Source organism: Molossus molossus, unplaced genomic scaffold (assembly GCF_014108415.1).
Source record: "Molossus molossus isolate mMolMol1 unplaced genomic scaffold, mMolMol1.p scaffold_m16_p_16, whole genome shotgun sequence".
NCBI classification, from domain to species: Eukaryota; Metazoa; Chordata; class Mammalia; order Chiroptera; family Molossidae; genus Molossus; species Molossus molossus.
In genome coordinates, this window is record NW_023425351.1 from 27,971,698 (window position 1) to 27,994,489 (window position 22,792).

The 22,792-nt window shown below is 38.2% G+C and overlaps 1 protein-coding gene across 2 annotated transcripts in view; it reads right to left on the reverse strand.

The window, feature by feature from the left end:
* Positions 1 to 22,792, reverse strand: part of EYA1 (EYA transcriptional coactivator and phosphatase 1) — a 301,589-nt gene that overhangs the window by 152,878 nt on the left and 125,919 nt on the right. The window contains exons 1-3 of one of the 2 annotated variants that reach the window (XM_036264087.1): positions 8,354 to 8,847; positions 3,170 to 3,219; positions 1,549 to 1,676 (exon numbers count right to left, since the gene is read on the reverse strand). In XM_036264087.1, coding sequence (XP_036119980.1) covers positions 1,549 to 1,672 — 124 coding nt within the window. In that variant the 5' untranslated portion in view covers positions 1,673 to 1,676; positions 3,170 to 3,219; positions 8,354 to 8,847. Of the gene's footprint in view, positions 1 to 1,548; positions 1,677 to 3,169; positions 3,220 to 8,353; positions 8,848 to 22,792 lie in introns of those variants that run through there. The other variant, XM_036264086.1, reaches the window with a different exon arrangement.

The window sequence follows — 22,792 nt, forward strand, 5'->3', positions numbered from 1 at the left end:
TTTCCTTTAAATAATTTAAAGTTCCTTTTGATCACCTATTGAAATGGGAAGAAAAGAGTTTCAGACGAAAAGGCACCTTACTCAGAGATTCATTTTTTGCTAGGTCAGCAAAGCTTCTACTTTTGACAGTGACAAAAGTACATCTTTCATAAACACCAGTAATGAATGTATTTACTTAAACAGAAAATGCAGACTACAAGGGTGGGCACAAGTAGGCTAACAGTTGTGAGTACATGAAACACAGAGATTATTCTTGTATTATTATTATGAATTATTTTCCATATGAACAACTATAAACCTACGTTTGTCTACCCCAGTATTTACACATTAAAAACAATCACTGTTGGAATAAAAATTAAGATGTCTCACATGAAAAACAGGGGATTTATAATTTTTTCTATTATCATAAATTTCAAAACATTACTTGTTTCAAAAGCCTTCACTAATACCCATTGGAATACTGCATCAAACAAACAATTTTATGGCATTGAGTTTTGTTTATTTTTAAGAAATGTGATAAAAGATCACCATGGTGACTGGAAAATGATGGTTAAGAGTTTTGTTTATGGATGAAATTCTAACATGAATAATTTATTAAACTTCTAGTGAAATTTATGCTCTAAGTTCATCAAGGTCCAGAGGTTTAGTAGGGACTAAAGAAGCAAGAATATGATCTACGAAGAAGTAATATTTCATTAGGCTAAGGTAGACATACATTGCAACATTAACATATCCTTCCATATGCTAAAGTTTTAAAAATATACACAGTACCTAAATGTGAATAACAGCTTACAATACATACATATAGTGTTGTTTGTGTGTTTAGATTTAGGTATATGTGGATCAAAGTAGGTAATTTATTTACATAACATATAAATATTCATGTATTAATTATGCAAAAATAATTGTAATAGTACTATGTTTAAAGTATACTGTTTAACCTTTAAGAAAGCAAACAAATTTTGTGTATCATCCAAATGAGTTTGCATATTTGTAAACAATACTTTTTTTTTTTTTTTTTTTACTATTTATAACTTAATGGCCAAAGCCCAAGAACACTAGGCACACAAATTCTTTTATTGATATTTAGAAACAATCCAGTCCAATCTTCCATTTAAACACATGCTTAAATGTAACAAATGGTTATATTTAGTACCAAAAGGGAAAGTAAAATGGAATAATTTCAAATTTTCATTACTCAAAGCAAAACAATGCAAACTGATACTGTGCTGTGGAGAATGGTCAGCAGGAGATAAAACAGAAAGGTTAAAAATGTTATGCACACACCATATGGAGAATATGCACATATATATATATAAATATATATATGCGTCTGCAAAATAAAACCAGTCTATGTAGTGTTATAATAACCTAGTGACGTGCAGCTCCTAACTAACGATGAGTACTGAATCATAAGGCAAATACCTCAAGGGGAAATAGAACAGTAGTTTCATGGATTTGACAACTGAGCTCATAACCACCTAATAACAAAGTGTACAGTGATAAGAAGCAAGGTGCAAAGTAAACAGCGAGAAGGCAGACACTCACCTTCGGTGCCATTGGGAGTCATGGAATTACTATTTATATGAGAGTTATCGAGTTTGGGGCCACTGGGGGATTCGCTACTACCACTCAGACGGCTATGCGGGCTGGTTAGATCCTGCATTTCCATAGACCTAGAGACAAGAAGCCTCCGTTTGACACATGTACCAAATTCATAACCCTCTATTTAATGCGCTAACGACTTGACACCTTCAAAACACATTCGCACAAAAGTCCCATTGTATCTATTTTCTCGGACTCAAAATAGTTCATCTTACATTTTACCTTCAGTCACCCTTTCATAACATGTGGTAATGAAAGGTGTCAGCCACTTGCCTTACCTCTCCAGCCAAACATTCACATGGAGCCTTAAAAATCCCTCTTTTTCTCTTAGATAGCTCAAGTCACAAGATCTATGAGCAATTACATCCATTTTATTTTTTTTTAAATGCAGTCATGCTTCTTTTACATTAAAAAAAGAAGGCATTCTTTTTCTAAAAGAAAAGTGTGTAAACAAGGAGGGGAAAAAAAACCACTCTTTTCTGAAATCTGTTTCATCTAATAAATTAGCACTAAGTACTCCTTTATAATTTACCAACCAGTTGTAATTTAATGGGTCCCCAAACCAAATAAAACACTTGAAGCCTCCAGTGTATGACAGGGAATGAGCGAGTTCTGATGCATGTGTTCACTCTGGCAAACTGCTTAATTGTCCCTCTGTTTCCCTTGAAACAAATGCGGCATTAAAGCATGATGATGTCGGCTCTCCTGTTTGCTTTGTGGATTACATGCAGCGTGCCCAATTGGGAAGGAAGAAGGCCGACATCCAGGCACTGGCCCTCGGAATGCCGCAACTGTCACTCAGGGAAATAACGATTCTACTTCAGTGCTCCAATTGTGCCTTTTTACCATGTAAAAACAGTCCCACCTCCCCTGAAGGTCCTTAGACTCAGCAGTTACTTAGTCTAGAAAAGGTACAAAAGCCACTACAATTGTACAACTGGCCATGTATATTTAATATTCTATTAAAGAGAGGAGGAGATTCATTTAAAGTGACTAAAAACATAACTAGATACCATCTAGTTTATGAAGTTTTTGAAAATCTAAGGCCCATTCACTTTATGTTAAATGTATGTGTTTTTTTAAGGGGGGAGGGTTCATATTCTATCTATGAAGCTGAGGCTGTCTGCTCTTCACCCTCACCAGGTCAATAAAAGATAGTCATTTTAATTTGGAGGTGGCATGTAAACTGATTTAAAATGGCTTAACAGAACCCCCCCCTTTTTTTCTAGAGTGAGTTTACTTCATCAAATCTTCTGAATTAAAACTAGAAATGGTTTAAAATGCACTTTCTCTCTCCTAATTCTCTTTACATTCAGTTTTCCTAACTCTAAAACTATAGCCCATAATCATTTTCAAACCCAGGCTCCCATTCCCTTTCTACATACTCAAAATGTTTTACAAGCACGCACGCACACACACCCACATACACACACACACACTGCTAAGTAATTTCCAACTGAGGCTGTTGCTATTAATAGCAATAATTAAGAAATACTAGACAAAAATAGATATGGGTCACAGAGAGGTAAGCTCCCAAAATGTCAAATATCAACAATATCCTTACCTGCAATTTGAGGAAACAGCAACATCTGAACTGGTTTGAGGTGTTTGCACCTGTGATCAGGGGTAAAAAATTAGAAGCTGTTGTTACTCTGCTTCGGTGTCAGCTCTTAATTACACAGAGCACATGGCTGAGAACCACAATGCTCCCTTTTAACTAAAAGAGAAAAAGGAGGATACTGCAGCAGTGAAAGGCATATTGTCTTTAAGTTGAGGTCTCTACTGTTGTTTCCTCCTGCAGGTCTACCCTCCTCCTCCCCTGGTCAGGGGGGACGGCGGCCAAATGACTGGATAGTGATTCATCACTGGCCTATGACAGCTGCAAACGGGATTACCCCTCCCCCAATCAACATGCAAAGCAGTCTTGCCCAGGCAGCTTGGAAAAGGTGCTTGGAAAAAAAAAAAATTGCTATTAGCAAAATGAGTGTGTTTCACAGAAGTGGTTCAGGCCGACATCCTCCAACATCCTCAGAAGATCTTTCATCTGCCACTATCACCAGCTGAAACGGAGTTCCCGCCCACCCCTCTGCCTCCCGACAGTTTATCCTTATCACCAGAGTTTTCTTCTATATTGACTGGTTGTCATTTCACATGCACTGAAAGACCTTCTGGGCAACTTCCAGGCCATGCTGCAGTAACTACAAATGGCAAAGGCAAGTTTTCCTTCCCCGGGTCCCATCATGGCGCAATCTGCTCATGTACCCTGCAAACTGCAAAGGCAGCGCACGCTTATTCCGCATTGCCTGGCAAAACAGAAAAAGCGGTTCGCTGTGGTTTAATTTTCCATCTTTGAACCCGAGAAAGAGAACGGATAATATAAGAATCAATTCAATGTCCCAGGTAGCCAGCATTTTGGTGTCTTCTGTCTCCAGAAGAATCTGGATTTCGGGACTTGACTGAGCAACTAATTTAACCAGCCTTGGCTGGTCTCTGCCCATCCTCCAGAGGCAGTGCCAAGGGCCAGCAGGTGAGCAGCTCAGGTGAGGGTGGGCTGCCGGCTCCCACGCTCAGGCCGTGCCTCAGCTGTGAAGAGCATTCTGCATGACGTTCAAAATGACTCAATTCCAAATCTTTGATGTGCATTTTCATTCAACCTGAACTGACATCAATTAGGGTTACAGAACCAAGTTGAGAACTGGAGCGTCTCACCTGGCAATAAAGGTATCCAGCCAAACATCTGCATTGAGTCCTGTTCTTTTTTAATGATGATTTATGAAATTAAGAAATACTACCTTTCTGGCAAGAACGAAGCATAGGTCAAGTCTAAATGTCTTGGTGAATGTTATGTGCAATTTCTGGGTGTGCTTTTCTGGAATATATGTAGGAGGAAAAATACATTTTTAAGGGATGCCTGTGCATTAAGTGAAAATTTAATGTTAATGCCTGTAGACATGCCATTTTGTGATAACAGGCTTCTGCAATTTTTGTTAAAATTAATGTCCTCACACAAGTTTAAATGTTTTCCCTTAGAAACTGCAGTAACATACCTCAAGGATAAATTTCTTTCTTTTTTTTTTTTCTTTTTCCCCCCACTTTAATACACCTGGAATAAATTATAGGTGAGAACTAAGTTTTCAGAACTCTTAGCTTAATTATGTGAAAGAGTATGTAAAACATACTTTCTGTTTAATGTTAAAAGTGTTAAAATACATTGCTATTTTAACATTAGCTAGATAGTAATAATCTTGGAAATGTAATTTTGGTTCCATTGTATAATTTGAAAGTTTGATTATATTTAAGGTTTAACCTATCATATTTATATTTGATTCAAACTGTTCATTGAAATGAAGTTCAAATTAAGAATCACTCTAACACGTTTTCACACTGAAGAAATGTATTTTCACAACAACATATTTCTTTTCTGCTGACTCGACTCAGTCTCTACTGTACTTTTTATACACTACAATTCTTGAAAGTCCATGCCCATGATCTTCATTAAGTATACTTCAGATATATTCTTTTGTGTCTCAGGGATTATTTAAACCATGTGTTGTGTGTTACTGTATTTAAAAATGACTCTTTAATCAAAATAACTTTAAAACAACTAATCCTCACTTAGGCTGGTCAGCTGAATCCACATCGTGGTCCAGGAAAAATAAATCTACTCTCAAGAATGCGAATGCAGACAACAATTAGACACAGATGTGAACAAAATTAGTTACAGTTTACAAAATGCTACACTTCACATGCTTTTAGTTTTTTTATGTGTAGTACCAGATTACAGTGCAGCATGGAAACATACTCTCCTAATGACTTATCTAAAAAGAACACCTATTTCTGATTGACGTTGATTTTCTCTTATGTATGGCAGTATCTCTGGGAGTTTGTTTCCAAGGTCTAAAACCATGATGTGTTTCAAAAATAATTAGGCATATTTCCATTCAAAAGAGAAAACAAATTATTTCATGGTTTTCAGAAAAATGCTTTAGACATCGTAAGCTCACATTTTCTTCTTTACATCCATAAATTTAATGTGTCTAGTCTTCTCCTAATCTGGTATTTTTAATTCAAATGCTCCTATGAGCACAAAAATATTTCCCTTAACATTATAAATGGTCATCTTATATTACAATGAAGTCATGTCACTTTAATGCTTTTTAAAACTCTTCGTATAGAATACTCAGAGTAGCATACTGCTACTGAAAATGCAGAGAAAAAAGATAACAGAACTTCTTAGAATTTATATTCAAGAATCCTAAACTAGTAACTCTGACTTCTGATTAGTTAATGAGGTCTTTTAAGTTTGCCTTTTTTCTAATTAAATTTATAATTCTTCACAGATGTAACTTTTGTTGATGTTCAATTTGTCTCTCTCATTTTGTTAAACCTCACATAGTACTTCGCCAATCCATTGAATAGCCACATTAAATCTGTTAATACCATGCTCTTCAACCCCAGAAATTATTTCCAGAAGGCAAGCTTGCTTTGAGGGATCATCAAACAAGACTTAAGGTACACATTTTATCACATTTTCCCTACCACAGAGCTCAGGATGCAGAGCGAAATTCATGACTTTTGCACTGTTTATTATACTTTGCTAAATTACAAATCAAAAGCATCTGACAGAAGATCATGTATGAAGCCAAAAAGTTAATAATGTTCTGTGAAAAGTAAACTGTAAATGGAAAGGGATTCTAAATCTCAGCAGCACAGAGCAAATAAAATGTAGGTACTTGTCTAAATTATGGGTTTTCCACAGGCTTTTCTGCTTGCTAGAAGCAATTTTTACAAAACGACCATAATTTTAAACTTTCTTTTTTCAAACCAAAAAGAAAATTTCAAAGTGAAAGTACTGAACTTATCTAAATAAATAGAGTTGGCAGGCAAGCTAGTTTTCCCAACCACAGATCAACCTGAGTACTCCCAAATTTGAAAGACAATGGCAATTTTCTAATCAGAATGCATTTTATAGAAAAAAAAAATGTGCCTTAGGCATAAACCTGATTTTTAATCAGAATATATTCTTACTAAAATTCTCATCAGTCAATATTTCTACTTATGGTGTCAATGTTCTGGTAAAAACTCAAACCTAAAATTGAAATAAACTTCTTCCAAGAGATGGAGAGGATGCCTTGGAAATGTTAACACTTATTTTCTTATTTATCAAAGACTCCATAAAATGACTGCTTTAATACTATTACTGGTTTTGATGTAATATACTGTATTATTTTTTGAAGTATTTCATTTAAAGAAAATGACAAAATAGAGTCCCCTTGAACACAAACACAAGTGTTTAAATGACATTGGTTCTACCTATAGTTTTAAAGGACTGCTTTCAAAATTAGCATTTATTGAAAATGTCAAATAAAATAGTTTTGATATCTGATTAAATGGAAGAAGTAGTTTTATTCCCGCTGCAAGTGCTGTTCCTCATTCCAAAGTATTCTTATAAAATAAATTCTTGCATTCCAATGGAAATTTTCTTTTGAGAAAATCATTGATCATATCTACGAAACTCAGAGAGCAGACGACTTGCCTTTGGCACTCTCAAACTGAACAGTGGCTCAATTAGGCTTCCCTGTCTGTCACCGCGTAGAATTTTCAGGATTGAAAATCCATGGCTGCTTGTTCCCTCACTGAACACTTTGGGCCTTAGGAGAACTCATGCAGCGAGAAAGTCAAATATTTGATAATGCAAAAAAAGCATGACTATTCATGTATGCATGTCCTCAAATCCAAAGGGTGGGCAAAAACACTAATACAAGCCTAAAATAAAACCTACTTTGAAAGACACATTAAAAAAAAAAAAATTCCGAAGTTATAAAACTACACTATGTGCTTAACTACTGACTGTTTGTACCCCTTGTCATTTTAAAAAATGAAACATAGAAACACTTGTCTAAATTCAATGAGGGCTCTAACTTTATTGAATTCTTGCAAATGCTGTGCTTAAATGTGTTCAAAAACTCCTCCCAAGACATATACACCCACGAGTAATTAGCAATTCATATACTGATTCTGAACGACAAATATTTTAAATGGCAATTCAAAAGCTTAAGAGGCTTGTTTTTAAATTTCAAGGTCCAGTCAAGTCATATAAAGTGTCAACAGTGAAAAATATATTAATTTGGCAAATGTTTATTATTCCACATTTTGAAGATGAGCCTGTTTAATATAATGTTTGGAAAATTTGTTTATTGAAGCAAAAGGATTTCCTTCCTTAAAACATGGTATCTATTTTTGTTGTCCTTTCAAAATGTTAATTCCTTCCTTGTTTTCTCATATCAATCTAAAGTGTGTAGGAAAAGTTATCTCTGTGTTGCAATGGATATCTCTCTGTCGATATAGATATTGATACATCACTCTATTCAATATCGCACGATAATAGTTGAGGTTTGTGCAAGTCAGAAAAGAGATATGAAGTAATCTCCCTACAAGAAAACAGCCGTGCATTATATTTATCGATATAGATCACAACCAAAGTAATTGTTAACAATTAATTTGTAATTATCAGTTAATGATTTTAATTGCTCTGATAATTTGGGGTTTAAGAATGCTACGTTCGTGATAGAACTCTGTGGCTCATAAAGTACTAGGTACAAAGTGTCATAATCTTCCCCATGCCCTAATGTTTTCATTTTAAAAGAAACCAAAACAATACTAAAAGCGCTCCTGTTATCTTGAGCTTTGCCCACAGGACAGCTGTTGTCAGTCACTACAATTTTTCAAACAGTCAGCTTGTACTTACAGCGCTTACATCTGCAGCATCCACCAGTTTAATGCTCTCCTTCGAATTTTCTGGTTTAGCAAACCTCCATTCCTGACATAGTTTTGCTCCTGGACAAGGACGCGGGAGGGCTCTTAGGAGCTCGCGGAGCAGCCGGGCGCTTCTGGAAGCGGAGCGCGTCTGCAGGGCAGAGCCGGGCCGCGGGGACAGCCGCCTGGCCGCTGCTGCAGGCTCGGGCTGCCGAGCGACTGCGCGAAAACGCTGTCCCCAGAAAGAAAACCGCCACAGTGGCCGGCAACAGGAAGGCTTAAAGTCGGAAGTGGCACTGGAGAGTTTCTACCTCGCCCCAAACTCGGAGCCATCAGCTCCTCTGGCGCAGTTTAGAGACCGCCTTGAGCCCTGCGCTCCCAGCAAACGGCAGCAGCTGATAGCATCTGAGCGCCCCAGACAAAGAAACAGCAGAATCTCATCCCCGCTCTGTTTGCGCAGCCTTGTAGGTCTGCCCGTGCAGCCTCGGGGCTTTTTGTTGTTGTTTTTGCAACGCAAACCACAGCTATTCTCTTGTCCCAACCTTATTGGTTTAAATGCAACAATTGAAAGGAGCACTGCTGGTCTGACTCAACCTTGTTGCTTAAAAAAAAAAAAAAAAATTATTATATAAATGAACGCGCCCCATGCTATCAGAATAAACAGCTGTGTGAGAAGAACTCAGAGACACTGTCAACACATCTCTGGCTGCAGCAGCTACCAATTACGAGCTTTGGGGAGTAGTTACGCGTTATCTTTTATACTTTTCCAAAACTTTTTTTCAGGCCCTGAAACTTGGGAAAGCGATGCTGTTCAAATATTGTTTTCCAAATGTAACATCTGACAGGTCTGGGGAAAAAAAAAAAAAAAAGAACAGAATGGCCATTTCCACATTAAGTACGTGAAGGGAGGGGGAAAAGCAAACGTGTAAGCTATTACTAGTTTAACAATGGAAACCTGGGCGTGATTCTGCAAAGGTTTCTAGAATGACAAGTTTTACCTGAACAACTTTTGTGACTATGAGCCAGATAATATTGCAGGGTTAATATTTTTAAATGATTTTGGGGAAAATATTTATGTTATCTAGAACTCTTTCTTTACAGTCTGTTCTTTAAAAGAAAAATTTGAACTAAAGTCAATTTATGCATGAAAATCTGCAGCAGCTATTCAGATGATGTGGAGCTATTCAGATGATGACTGCATTACAGCTCCAGTTTAAGATACTTAGTTGCTATCATGTTTTAGGCAAATAATTGAGTTCAGTTATTAGATTGATGACTTAACCATTATATTGATCACAAATATTTAAAGAAGACATCGCTTATGTGACTATTATATTTTTATTTGCCAGCCCTCTGCCCCAGTTCAAATACCAATGTTTATTTTTGATACTACTCACTCATCAAAACCAATTTTGTACTCTAAAATAAAATCTTTATACCCACTGGATTTTTCTTAAAACTGTTTTGTCATAACCAATAATGCTGTTCTATGCATTTGGTCTTTTTATTCGTAATAAAAAGCATCTTTTCGTAAGGCTCTTGTCTTGGTATGAAAACACATTTTAAAAAGTACAGTAACTTCTTAAATGATTTTATAATACATTTTCAGGTCATAAACTAATAAAGCAGATAGACACAGTCTTACCTTTCCTTTGCTAATTTGTAAATGAAAGCACCATTCGGATGCAAACAAAACAAAACCTTCTAATGATCAAAATTCAATATGAACTTTCCCCTCCTCCCCCCTGAAAGGATGCCAATCTGAATTCCTCAGAAAAGAAAGCTTTGTCCAACCTAAGAGACAGCTTAAACTGCAAACTCACCTAGGATTTCATTTTGTATGGTAGCGGCAAGGAATCATGGGCTAGTCATCTACCATATTTGGGAAGCTAGGTCAAAAATCAGTTGATTGCTATTGGATCTGTTTCTGTATGCAGCAGAAGTAGAATGGCGTTACGACTCCCTCACTTTCTCAGGCCAGAAGTAACAGTTATTCAATATACAGAAAATAAAATACAGCACATAATGGAGGTTTCTAGTGCCATGAGTGAAATGTAATGTTACATTAATTCAATCTAGGATGTCAGGCAACAACTGATTTTGCTATCATGTTTATTTCTAAGCTCCATAAAATATAAAATTTGAGGTTCTGGTTGAAAAATTCAACCCTGTTTGAAACTTTACATTAAGCTATTATACCCATGTTTCCCATAATTTAAAACTTATTTTCGATATAAAAGGGTAAAGATTATCTTTTTGATCCATGAAAGATGGTACTTGGCAAATCCAAAAAACACTAACTATATGAAGTCAGAATTGCAGGGATATTTTGTAAAGTATCTGACTATTGTATATAATTGCCTGCATTGTAATCAAATTTCTAACATTAGTTTTTATATTAAAATTTAATTATTTTTATTTATATAACACGAGATACGATTAAAGAAATGATGCATACAATTATGAAGAAAATTATGAAAACCATAAACATAACATGACCCCTAAATGACACGATATAGGTTAGACATCATAATTATGTAATAAAGAGCTTAGTCATTGGCTAAAAGAAATGTCCATGTGCACCCATAGCAGTTTTCAGTGGTTTCCTTTCTTAAATCAGAATTAGATGGATTAAAAACAATCACATGCTCATCCATAAATTTGTCTGGTTACTGCTTTGGATATCAAATATGCAATCAATTCCATTTAATTTACACCCAAAATATTCTCTGATAAATAGTCGAAATGTAAGCCATTACTATTAAGACCCAACTTGTGGTATACTGTTAACTTCCTGTTTCTAAATTTCACCATCTATAATTACATAGTTAACCATAAACTTTAAGGATCAAGGTGCTCCCTCAATAAAATCATATCCATCATGAGAGAAATTAGGAAAATTTGATGAAATTTTGCCATTAGTAAAGACAGGTGATAGAAAACATTACTGTTTGATATTTCCTGCAGAAATTTCAACACACAAACATATGACTAGAAGTAAAATATTTTCTAAAATGCTTTTTTCTTACTAAAAATTGTATACACATATAACTATATATATTAAATATACAATTTTTATCTGGAAAAGGAAAATACTTGAAATAGTCAACTGTAATGAAATGCTTGAATACCCTCAAAGAGACAATATCTTTCATGTACTGTATCTCCAAACGGGTTTCATCTTACAGAGCAAGCTGTTGCCTAGCTATGTGCCTGATTATATAGAAGTCTGCAATTTTGATAGAAATTATTAGTGCTTTTCAATCAACAGAGAATTTTAAATAAAGGCATGATTACAAAAATAAACATCCCTAATTTTAAAAACTGCATGAGCAGATACAAGAGATTCATTGGGACAATCAAAAAGTAACTTGGAACTTTTCTAAAGCTACATGAATGAGCAGCTGATTCGTCAAATTAAGTCTAACACTGAGAAAACAGAGGCTGAAACAAAAATGTCCCTTCCATTCCAGTAACGATAATAGAGTTCTTGTGTAGTTGTGAAGTTTCCAATAAAAGATGGATTCAGAAGTCGTTTTTCTTCTATTCGTGTTTACCTTTCAATACGTTTTGAATGAAGCGTGCATGTTGTTACCTGTCCACTGTGAACCATCTCATACTGCTCTGTTCCCACCATTCTTAGGAGACTTTTTCTCAAGAATAATGAGATAGTAAGTTGCAAAATATAACTAGCACTTTAGGACCAGTGCTTTTCCTTCAAAAGCAAAATCCTAGTTCTTATTACTTCTACATTATTAAAATCAATAATATCTGCAAGTATTCAACATTTTTCTATTCCAACTTTTCAAAGTAGAATGGCGAATACGGTAATCCCAAATGCTGTGCTTCTAGTCCTCTGCGTCCAGACAGCTCTCTTCTCTCATGCTCCTGCCGTGGCACTTCGGGCTCATTCATGGAACCCTGGAACTGCATCCAGATAACTGACCTGACCATCCTTGCTGGCATGTGGAGCGGTCACCTCCATGACCTACTCTCTCCCTACAGCCACGAGACCCACAATGAGGGCCCTGCTCCCAGAAGCCTTCTGCTGAAATACAACCAAGCAAAACATCCTCTATTTATTTTAGGAATGATATTAAATCCACCAAACTGAATGTCTACCAGTATTTTGCTAAATGTTTTCCATTCAAACTCCGACATGAATAGCTTTTAACAGTAAATTTAAGAAGGCAATTACTAACTATTCACTGTAGCATGGAAAATTATTTTAATAAATATTATAGTCTTTATAGCAACACAATATGGAAATATGACCTATTTCCTGTCCCCTTAATAAGCACATTGGTTATTACATATGAATAATGACCATTTATTTATGTAGGGTGGAATACTTGTTATCCTATGTAGTAATGACTGCCTATAGGATGTTTTTTTAAAAAATTATTATTCTTAATAGAAACTTGGAGCAGTACTTCTTGAAACTAATAATGATAACCAGGGGTGCGTGGGGGGCAGGGGGGTAACCAATGTGTCTTTCTTTCATCAATGTTTCTTTCCTCTCTCTCTCCCTCCCCCACTTTCTCTCTCTCAAATCAAATTTTTTTAAAGGAAAAGAAAAGAGAATGGGATGAATGGGATGATGGAGGTACTTTAAGAAACATATGACGTGTTAGGTTTTCTATTTTAAAATCGACTGATTTTTCTAAAATGGCAAACAGAGTTACCTTTTTTACCTTCTGCCAAAAATATGTAAATAATTGGTCTTGGAAGCATATGCATAATCTCAGCAATATGCTTTTTTGCTTTCTCACACTGGAAGATGGATTGCTCTTGACATGAAGCAACCTAGAAAACCCAGGTTGTCTCTTCTTCAGCCTTTCTTCCTCTAAGCCATGGGCAAAACAAACCTTGTCAGCACCTCCCAGTACATGTAAGAAGATCTGGAAATTTGCTTTGTGTTTTCCAGGTTTCGTGACAGCTGAGTTCACAGTTTTTAAATTCATCAGAAACAGTGAATATCTCATGGAATAAAGGAAGGGAATTAGCATGTACTGAGGGCCTACTGCATGCCAGGCACTGTGCTAGGCATTTTACATCTGTTCTTCGTTTATTCTAATTGATAATGTCACAATTTATCTCTTTTAATCCTGTTTTTTAAAATGATGCCCCCCCCCCATTATTTGTTCTAGAAACAGTGTCATTTCTTGAGCACCGTCACAGTGCAAGGCAGGTGTGGCTCAGTGGTTGAGCATCAACTCATGCACCAAGAGGTCACCAGTTTGATTCCCAGTCAGGGCACATGCCCAGGTTGTCCCAGTGGGGGGCATGCAGGAGGCGGCCAATTGATGTTCTCTCTCATCGATGTTTCTATCTCTTTCCCTCTCCCTTCCTCTCATTCTGAAATCAATAAAAAATTTTTAAAATTTAAAAAAATTACCACCAAAGTGATGTCAATGGGTGTTAAAGTCCCCTACTATGGGCACTGAATGTGTCCAGGTTGTACTGTCATTTTGGAGCAAGGTAACACTTAATAAAGTTAAAGAATTCAGAAAGGTGTGTGATATATTGAAATTATATATATTGAAATGATATCTTTAATGTAGAATAGATATAATCACTATACAATATCTGGTTATTTACAAACACATTTGGAGGTTAGTTCACAGATTCAAAAATAAAAGTACATTAAATCATCAACAGGGAAAAATTGTAATGAATCCTTTAACTTGAAATGATCAAATCCGGAGAAATATATTTTTCCTCATTTTTTTTCTCTTATTAAAAAGGTGAACTATCTTCCTAGAGTAGGGGTTATAAATAGTCCAAAGTTTTTTCTTTGTAATAAAAAGGAGAAGCTAAAGGTCTGAGTTCACAACAATTACACAGACAGCTCATTTCACAGGTCTGTCCATTTCTTCCCTTTTGTATTCCTTCGTTTCAGCTCCCCGGTATGATGGGCTTTGATCTTAATAGCGATTACATCATAAACACTTGATTTGTTCACCGAGGAAATAATTACATCCAAAATACCCTCCAAGGCTCCCTATGCGTTCGGGGATCTAGCTTAAGCATTCTGAATCAAGAAGCTCTATTATTGTTACAAAGGAAATGCCAAGAAGGGAGGAAAATAAAAAACCAAAACCTAATAACCTATAGAATTTTTTTCTTCCTTCAAGCAGCATTAACTTTTTCCCCCTCTAGTCTCCCATTCGGGGGAAAAAAAGGTAACCTCTGAAGCTGTTTTAGACGGAAGGTCAGAATTCAAAGGCTCGGTAACTCAATCCACAGTGCGCTGCAATCACACTGCTATTGGAAACGCAACCAGAAGCACCATTATTCTAGATGTTTTCATTCAGCAATGTCAATAGGTATACAACCTGGAGGTTTCTCTCTACTGTACAGATTCCTACTTGCAGGAGATCAAGTTGCCTCGGGTCCTTGTATTTTACTTCAGAAAGCTGTAGAATAAGGGAAAAATAGACTGCATTTCATACAAGGGAAAACAATAGCTTCAGTTTGTTCAAATACTGAGAGGCCCTTTTTATGGTCAAAATGCAAATAAAGATTAAAGTTTTTAGTCTTCGGAGTCTCAATAAGAATTCTTATTTCATGGTTTACTACTTGGAGTATCGTGCTGTTTTTTTTTGTTGTTTTTTTTAAGTTTGTGGTTCATGTTCTTTCAAACAATGGAAGTTTGGAAGCGTCCTCTGCTTCTTTTAGGGATTGTTTTAACATCATCAATAATTGTTTACCTGAACTGCAGAGTAAAACAAAGTCAAGGATCTGTGGTTATCTGAATTAGAAGATTTTCAATGTGTATGATTTTTAAACACAACACCCTGGATGATAGGGAGTTACAGGCTGTGGCTTTTTTTTTTTAATCAATATGAGGGAAAACAAATAGTTTACCAAGAGGTCAGCGAGCCTGTCGAGGGACCTCTGCGGCACGGTCAGCACTGACAAGCCCTGCTGAAAGATCCGCCGCCCCCATTAGCTCTGGCCCCCTGGGCAGCCTCCCCTCTCCTCCCCATCCTCGCCTGCCAGGGGTCGTCCTCACCAGCAGGGCGGGTGGAGAGTGTAAGGAGGAGGTGAAGGAGCGATGGGACAAAAAAAAGTGAAAGAAAAGGAAGAAATTATTCAAGACAATAATCAGAAAACCGGTTCCAGGGTCCCAGGCATTTTTAAAAGAACGCGTGTCTCTGACTTAGCCATTCTAAAGGGAAAAGATCGTGTTTTTAGATGTGCAGATTTATGTTTTAAAAGTATAGTACTATTACAAGCATACCCATCTCCTTCGAGAGACACTGCATTTGATAAATTTAAAAATGAAAAAGAAAAATGACCTGACTCACCATAAATAAATCATGATTAATCATTTAATCCTCACCCGAAGATATTTTTACCATTGATTTTTAGAGAGAGTGGAAAGGAGAGAGGACGAGGAAGGGATGAACGAAAAGAGAGAAACATGGATATGAGAGAGACACATTGATTGGTTGCCTCCTGCACGTACCACACCCTGGTGGTGGTGGGAGATTGAACCTGCAACCCAGGTACATGCCCTTGACTGGGAATTGAACCTGTGACCCTTCAGTGAGCAGGACAACAATGACACTCTAATCATTGAATCACACTGGCCAGGGCTAATCATGATTAATTATTGAAGAGTATTTAAAAGGAGAACTGACATCTCTAAGCTCTGTATTGACAATTTCCCAAAGTCGTGCCTATTACCAACCAATGAGTGACCTATATTTAAATGACCCATATTTGAAAAAAGAGGGGATTGGAGAGTGGAGAGATTGAACAAAAAAGAGAAAAATGTCATGAACATGGTAATAGTGTGGTGATCGCAGGGGTTGGGGGAGGGGGAGGAGGGTACAGTGGGGATAAATGTGATAGACGGAGACTTGACTTGGAGAGGTGAACACACAACACAGTGTACAGATGATGCATTGTAGAATTGTGCACCTGAAACCTGTATAATTTTCTTAACCAGTGTCACCCCAATAAATTCAATAAAAAAGAAAAAAGAGAGAAAGGATGTTTTAAATGAAATATTTTACATTAAGACCTTTGCATTATGATAACCCTGAATTCTTTCTCCCATCTTTCTATACCATTATCTATACTTTTGGATTTTATTTCTGTCACTGTTCAAGGCTGAAATGCTGTCCTTTTCCTTAAATGTTTAGAATAATTAAAATCTATCTATAGTCAAAGGTACTACTCATTAGACCTTTGAGACAAATGCACTGGAGACCTAAGTTCTGATTCTGGCTTCAGCATGGGTTTGCTCTGTGCCCATTGTTATCACACTATGTAGACACTACTCTGTTTATAATCTGTAAACAGGCTGAGTATAAAATGGAAGCAAGAAGCTTACACACCTTACCAAACAGCATGGGCATAAAATGATCCACTGCTCCGATAAAGCTCTCCTGGATAGTCAAGTTGCAGCAGAAAACAGAATTTCAAATCATTCTAATTAAATGAGCCTAGAGCGAGTGCTCAGACAGGGCACGGCAGCTTCCTATCTTAGCACAGGTTGGTACATATACCAGGTGCTCAAGAAATGTCATTTAAATGAATTAATACACACACTTGACTACTTGATGGAACATGGCTCTGGTCTGAGAAAGAAAAATAACTTCCCTGAATGTCCTTTGTGTCTATGTTTTCCGTTATTTTCCTTACACGATGTTGTCGTTGCCCTTGTTGAGAACTCTAAAGTTGGGCTGGCTGGACTATCAGCATAGGGGAGTTCATTTCATTTTCATATTCAGAACATGGGAAATAATTTTATGGAGCAAATGGAGTCATTGAAACTGTGCTAGGAATTTGCCACCTTGACAACAGGGAATAACCAAACCCTAAGGAAATTAAGAAATTATAGGAGATCTGGAGTTACTGTATTGACATGGTGAATGTGCTTTAGTGAGACAGGACAATGGAATAAAAAGTTAAAGTTCAGTAAAAAAAAAAAAAAAAAGCTATCATACATTGTGTTTTAGTTATATCCTAAGGTGCTGTGTTATAGCAATTCATATTTCCCTCTTGAATTATTAATAAAAAATCCAGAAAAGTTAATGAAAAATTTTAAAAGGATACCCAATAGAAGGAAAGTGTCTTTAAAGAAACCCCACATTTCTTGCCTTTCTGAAATATCTCATTGAGGACGTAGTCACAATGCTGTCGTTTTCAAATTGTGTGCTTTCAGGCGACGCAAAAATCCGACTACTAAGCTAGTTGGTTGGTCTGTCAGTGAGTCACTCACTCATGTCATGCATCTAGTATGTTCCAGGTACTGAGGGTACCAGGAGGTGCAGCAGGAAGCAGGACAGAATTCCCACTTACCGTGTGTGCATCCAAGAGTGTAAATGAGTTTTACAATGGCCCACTGAACAGATGCTTTTATTTTTGCTTTCTCTACATATCCCATTAGAGAAACTATAAATAGATTTTTTTCAAAAGCATAAATCTCAAAGAACAATCAGGGTAGGTAATAAGAAAACAGTAACACATTTTGGAAATGAAAAAACAGGGAGATTATTAGTAACGGACTTAGCAGATTGAGAAAGCTGAAAAGTAATCACACGGACACCGGCACAGTCTCCCGCCTCTCAGGAACGGGCAGTACCAGGTCCTTCTGGAAATGGGAGCAAAAGGAAGGCTAAAAATAAGTGGAGGATTGGGTACAGGTTAGTTTCCCTGTACCACTCCACATGGTCAGACAAACAAGTAGATGGAAGGAGAAGCCCTAGAGTGTGTTCCAGAAGGGGCCTCACACTCAAAACAGATGGAGTATGTTTTGCTGAATGCTGAATGCTGAGTGCTGGGGACACACTGAATTCTGACAACTCCCTCTGCTCCCTCCCCCCAACCCATCAGGACTCCTGGAATACTAGCTGCTAGATCCAGGTGATCCAGGCAGGAGCCTCACAGAGCCTTCACTAAGAACCGTGACCATCCCAATCAGAAAGGCTTAAGATACTTGTGCCTGGGTGTCTCTCAAGGCCTAATTGCCCCCCAGTAAAAACCATGGTCTAGAAGTCCTTACACGTCCATCAGTTTTAAGGTGCCCACTCTTACATGTGAGCCAACAGTCAAGGTTGTGTGTGTCTGAGGAAAGCCTCTACCAAGAGATGCAGAAACCCAATGAACAAAGAAAAACAACTGGCAGGACACAGATCAGGCAAAGGTAAGAAAAGTAAAAACAAACTCTCATTAATACCCTTAGAGAAATAAGATACTGCAGCCATGACACAAATTTGAAAAATAACAATAATGACTAAAAAAAAGAGGAGCATCCAACATCAAAAGGAGTCCTTAGAAATAAAAAGTGGGATAACAGAAATGTTTTAGTAAGGTCTGAAAAGTAAAATGAGGAAGTTTCTCAGAGAACAGACTAGCAAAGGAGATGTCAAATAGGAGAGAAGAGAAAATACGATAAGAAAATACAAAGTTGTAAGAAAATATGGTGCGCCAACATCAAATAAGTAGAATTTCAGAAAGAGAGCAGAGAAATCAAGGGTAAAAATTAAGTAAATAGTTCTAAAATATTTCCTAGGACATGAGTTTTGAGATAGAAAGAGCTCAGTGAGTATTCAACTAAATGAATTTTATTAAAGACACACTAACAAACATTGTTGAGAAATTTCTAAAGACTTAGGAAAAGGGTAGCTCCTACAAGTTTCTAGAAAAAAAAGAGAGAAAAAACAAAAACATACCAAAAAATCATGTTTGACACAAAGCATGGCTCAGGATTTCAGATTTAATTGCAACATGTATTTCTAGAAAGTAACAGAGCAATAGCTTCAAATTTCTTAAGGAAAACTAATTCTCAACCTAGTATTTTGTACCCTAACAAACTTAAAACAAGAAGAAAAATGAAAGATATTTGCACACATGTCAGGTGTTTAAAAAAATGTGTTTCCCAAGAATCCTTTCTCAGGAAGCTAAGAGAGAATGTGTCCCATCCAAGTTTGGGAGCAAACCTCCTTTATGAAGTAAGGAAATCGAACACGAGACAAGACTCTAGTCCCTGGAACTGGTGGTGAAGGGAATTTCTAAGTGATGGCTCCGCACCAGGCATGGCATTCCAGACTGGGAGTCAGAAGGGACCAGGAGAGTTTTCCAGGTGGACAAATTGATAGAATCATTGATACATCTGAACATGTGCAAAGGAGATTTAAACAATCAGGGGAGAACATGGAATTGTTAAAAGGAGTCATAGGACACTACATGCTGCTGCAGAGAGCATACAGATAGACGGACTAATTCTTATAGCCATTTGACCTTTAACATTATGTACATATAATTTTGATTAAAACAAAAACAAAAAATAGACGCTTTTCTACTGTGTGTGTGTGCGCGTGTGCGTGTGCGTGTGTGTGTGTGTGTGAATTATTGACAAGTAATACAAAAATTTCAGGTAAGATTTGGTAGAGAGGGACATGGGGAGGCGGTGGGCCATGCTAGCTTGTGAACGAAAGCCTCTTTGAGGAAGTATCATTTCAGTTGAGACATAAATGATGAAAAGGTGATAGACTTGTAAAAACTGAGGGGAGGGAGAAAGGGGGCTACACCAAAGAAACAGTAAGTTCAAGGGCATGAAGTCTGACAAGTAGGTAGAGAAACGGGAAAGAACAGGACCAGGGCTGGGTGTGGAGTGTGGGGCGCTGTAGGCTGGGTGAAGAGCTGGGATTTTGTTCTAGATATAAGAGGAAGTTACTAGAGGTGTTTTTCGCCTGCTTGTTTTTATTTAGTTTTTGAGCAGAAGAGTCACACAAGTTGATTAACACACAAGCAAGACAACTCTGGCTGCTGTACACGGGCAGACAACAGGAGGGCAAGGGCAGAGGTCAAGTAGGGGCCACTGCAGTGGTGCCAGTGAGAACTGGGACTAATTTAGACTCAGGTGCTATGGGAACGTGATGCTACGTAGTCAGATTTAGGGCCAATTTTGGAATGAGAACCAACAGGACTTGTAGCTTGGATGTGGGTTTGAAGCAAAGACAGAAATTAAGGATGACTCCAGTCTCTCCACATAAACAATAAACACCACTGATTTGACTTTCATCTCCTTTCATTTCTCCTTTCTGCTTTCTTGCTCATGCAATAACATGACATACACACAAAGAGCCTGAATAATTAGAATCTAAATAGTTGCAAGTTAGACACAGAAGTGCAAAGAAACCTGATAAACTAGATGGAGGCCATTCCTGAAAGTGAGGAGGCCACAAATGGGTCACTGAGCCAGGAGACCCTGGTCTGGACCAAAGATTTGAAGATTAGGGACCAGCATGATGCTGGACAGGACCACACTGACCAGTCACACGTGTGCTGCTGCAGCCAGCGCTCACGGTGCTCAAGTTAAACAAAGACATCTCCACGTGGGCCGAGACAGCGGTCAGCACAGCACGTGCACCTGGGGTGCACGTGTCGCAGGGCATGATGGTACATGAATGTGCCTGGGCACTGAGCACACCCCAGGGTGCAGGGCTGGAGCCTCTATCAAGGCTTACTTTGTAAAGGATCACCTGTTTACCTGAGAGATTGAGTTGCTTTAAATAGTCATGTTTAAAGACTTTGTTGTTGTTAGTTGTTTTGCTACTGTGTGCTTGGAAGCAGGGCGCGAGTGGATGTGGAAAATAAAAGTAACTTTGATTTCACATCTGCGTTGTGCATCAGCTATCATTGCACTGTCCTAACAGACAGCGTCTGAGCTTCAAACCCAGTCTAAACACAACACGGTACTCACACTCCAGACCTCCTTTATCAAATCCCATCATATCTCTCATTTTAAAATCCTTCATAAATTTTAGGGTGAAGTTCAAACTCATCAGCTCTTCACAGCGGCCCTAGACGATCCAGCACAAGCCTCCCTCTGCAGCCCGGAGTCCTGACCTGCTGCCTCGTCCTCCTTCCTTCTAGCTGCTCGGAGACCCAACCAGTTCCCAAACCTGACCCCTGCTTCAGGCCTTCGTGCTGTTCCCGGTGCCTGGGATTCCCAGCCCAGTGTCTGCCGGCTCAGCTGGGCACTACCTGGGCCTCACTTCTCACGTAACTGTACCCCTGCCTCCTCAGTGCCACAAGCCAGCTTTCTCAGAAACCGTTCGAATGCAGTCTTCACCAAAGTCAACTCGGATTCTGAACCCCAACCCTGCTGCTCTATTTCTCTATTTCACTGAGGGCACAACCCATACCTCAAGCTGGAAATACAAAGGTTTTCTTCTCCACATCCAAATCCAATGCCAAGTCCAGCTGATGGCACTTCTGCATATCCCTGCACTCGGTCTCCTAGTGTCTCAGCCTGTTTTCATCCCCAGCTCGGGCATCCCAGCTGACCACGCCGCCTCCTGCCTTCTCTCCGGTTCCCGCTGCAGCAAATGTGGGTTTCACGCTCCGTGACGCTAATGATAACACCGCGGGGCTGCAGATCATTTAGCGGCTACCTCTCCATTGTGCAAGATTGAAGACCGAACCCATAAAACAGCCTGCAAGGTGCTCTGTACCCTGGATGCTGTCCGCCTTGCTAACGTGGCCCCCGTCTTCAAACTGCCTGTGTGGTTCCCAGGGACACACAAGCTTTGTCTCAAGATGCCTGTATTCATGTTGTCCCCAACAATTGAAATGGCCTTGAAACTCACATTAGATCCCAAATTAAAAGAAAGCAAATTAGGGCCATGGTGTATCTTGAGATAAGTGTCAATGGGAACAAACACGGAAGGAAAGAGCCTTTGAGAAAAAGAGTCTGTGTGTTAACCACCAACTCCCTTCACCCACGTCCACAAGCAGGCTGGGGTCTTCTCCACACCAAGGTGAGATGAAACTTGCCCCAACTTCTTGTGCTAGTCTACACTCACCTGGAAATAGAGCACAGGAGGTCACTGGGAAACGGGGGGAAAGAGAAAGGAGGAGAATAAACAGAGGGCAGCTGGATGCCTGAGACCAGGCTCACACAAACAATGGTTTAGGGGCAACTCAACTGGCAAGGTTTGGAGTTTTTGAAAGACAGCAAGAAACTAGAATTTATTTAAAAAAAAAAACAATAACAACACACACACAATAACAACACACACACATCTTTATTGTTGAAAGTATTACAGGTGTCTCCCCCTCGCGCCCATCCCCCCTTCACTGCACTGTTACCCGTGTCCACGGGGTCTGCATATTTGCATATAAGTTCTTTGGTTTATCTCTTCCTGCCCCCCCCCACTCCCTATTCCTTCTGAGGTTCGTCAGTCTGTTCCCTACTCCCATAACTCTGGATCTATTTTGTTCAACAGCTTATAGTGTTTGTTATATTCCAAAAATAAGTGAGATCATATGATACTTGTCTTTCTCTGATTGGCTTATTTTGCTTAGCGTAATACTCTCTAGGTCCCTCCATGTTGCCTCAAAGGATAATACATCTCTCTTTCTTTCTTTCTTTTTTTTTTTTTATCAGTTTTTCTTTATTGATTTC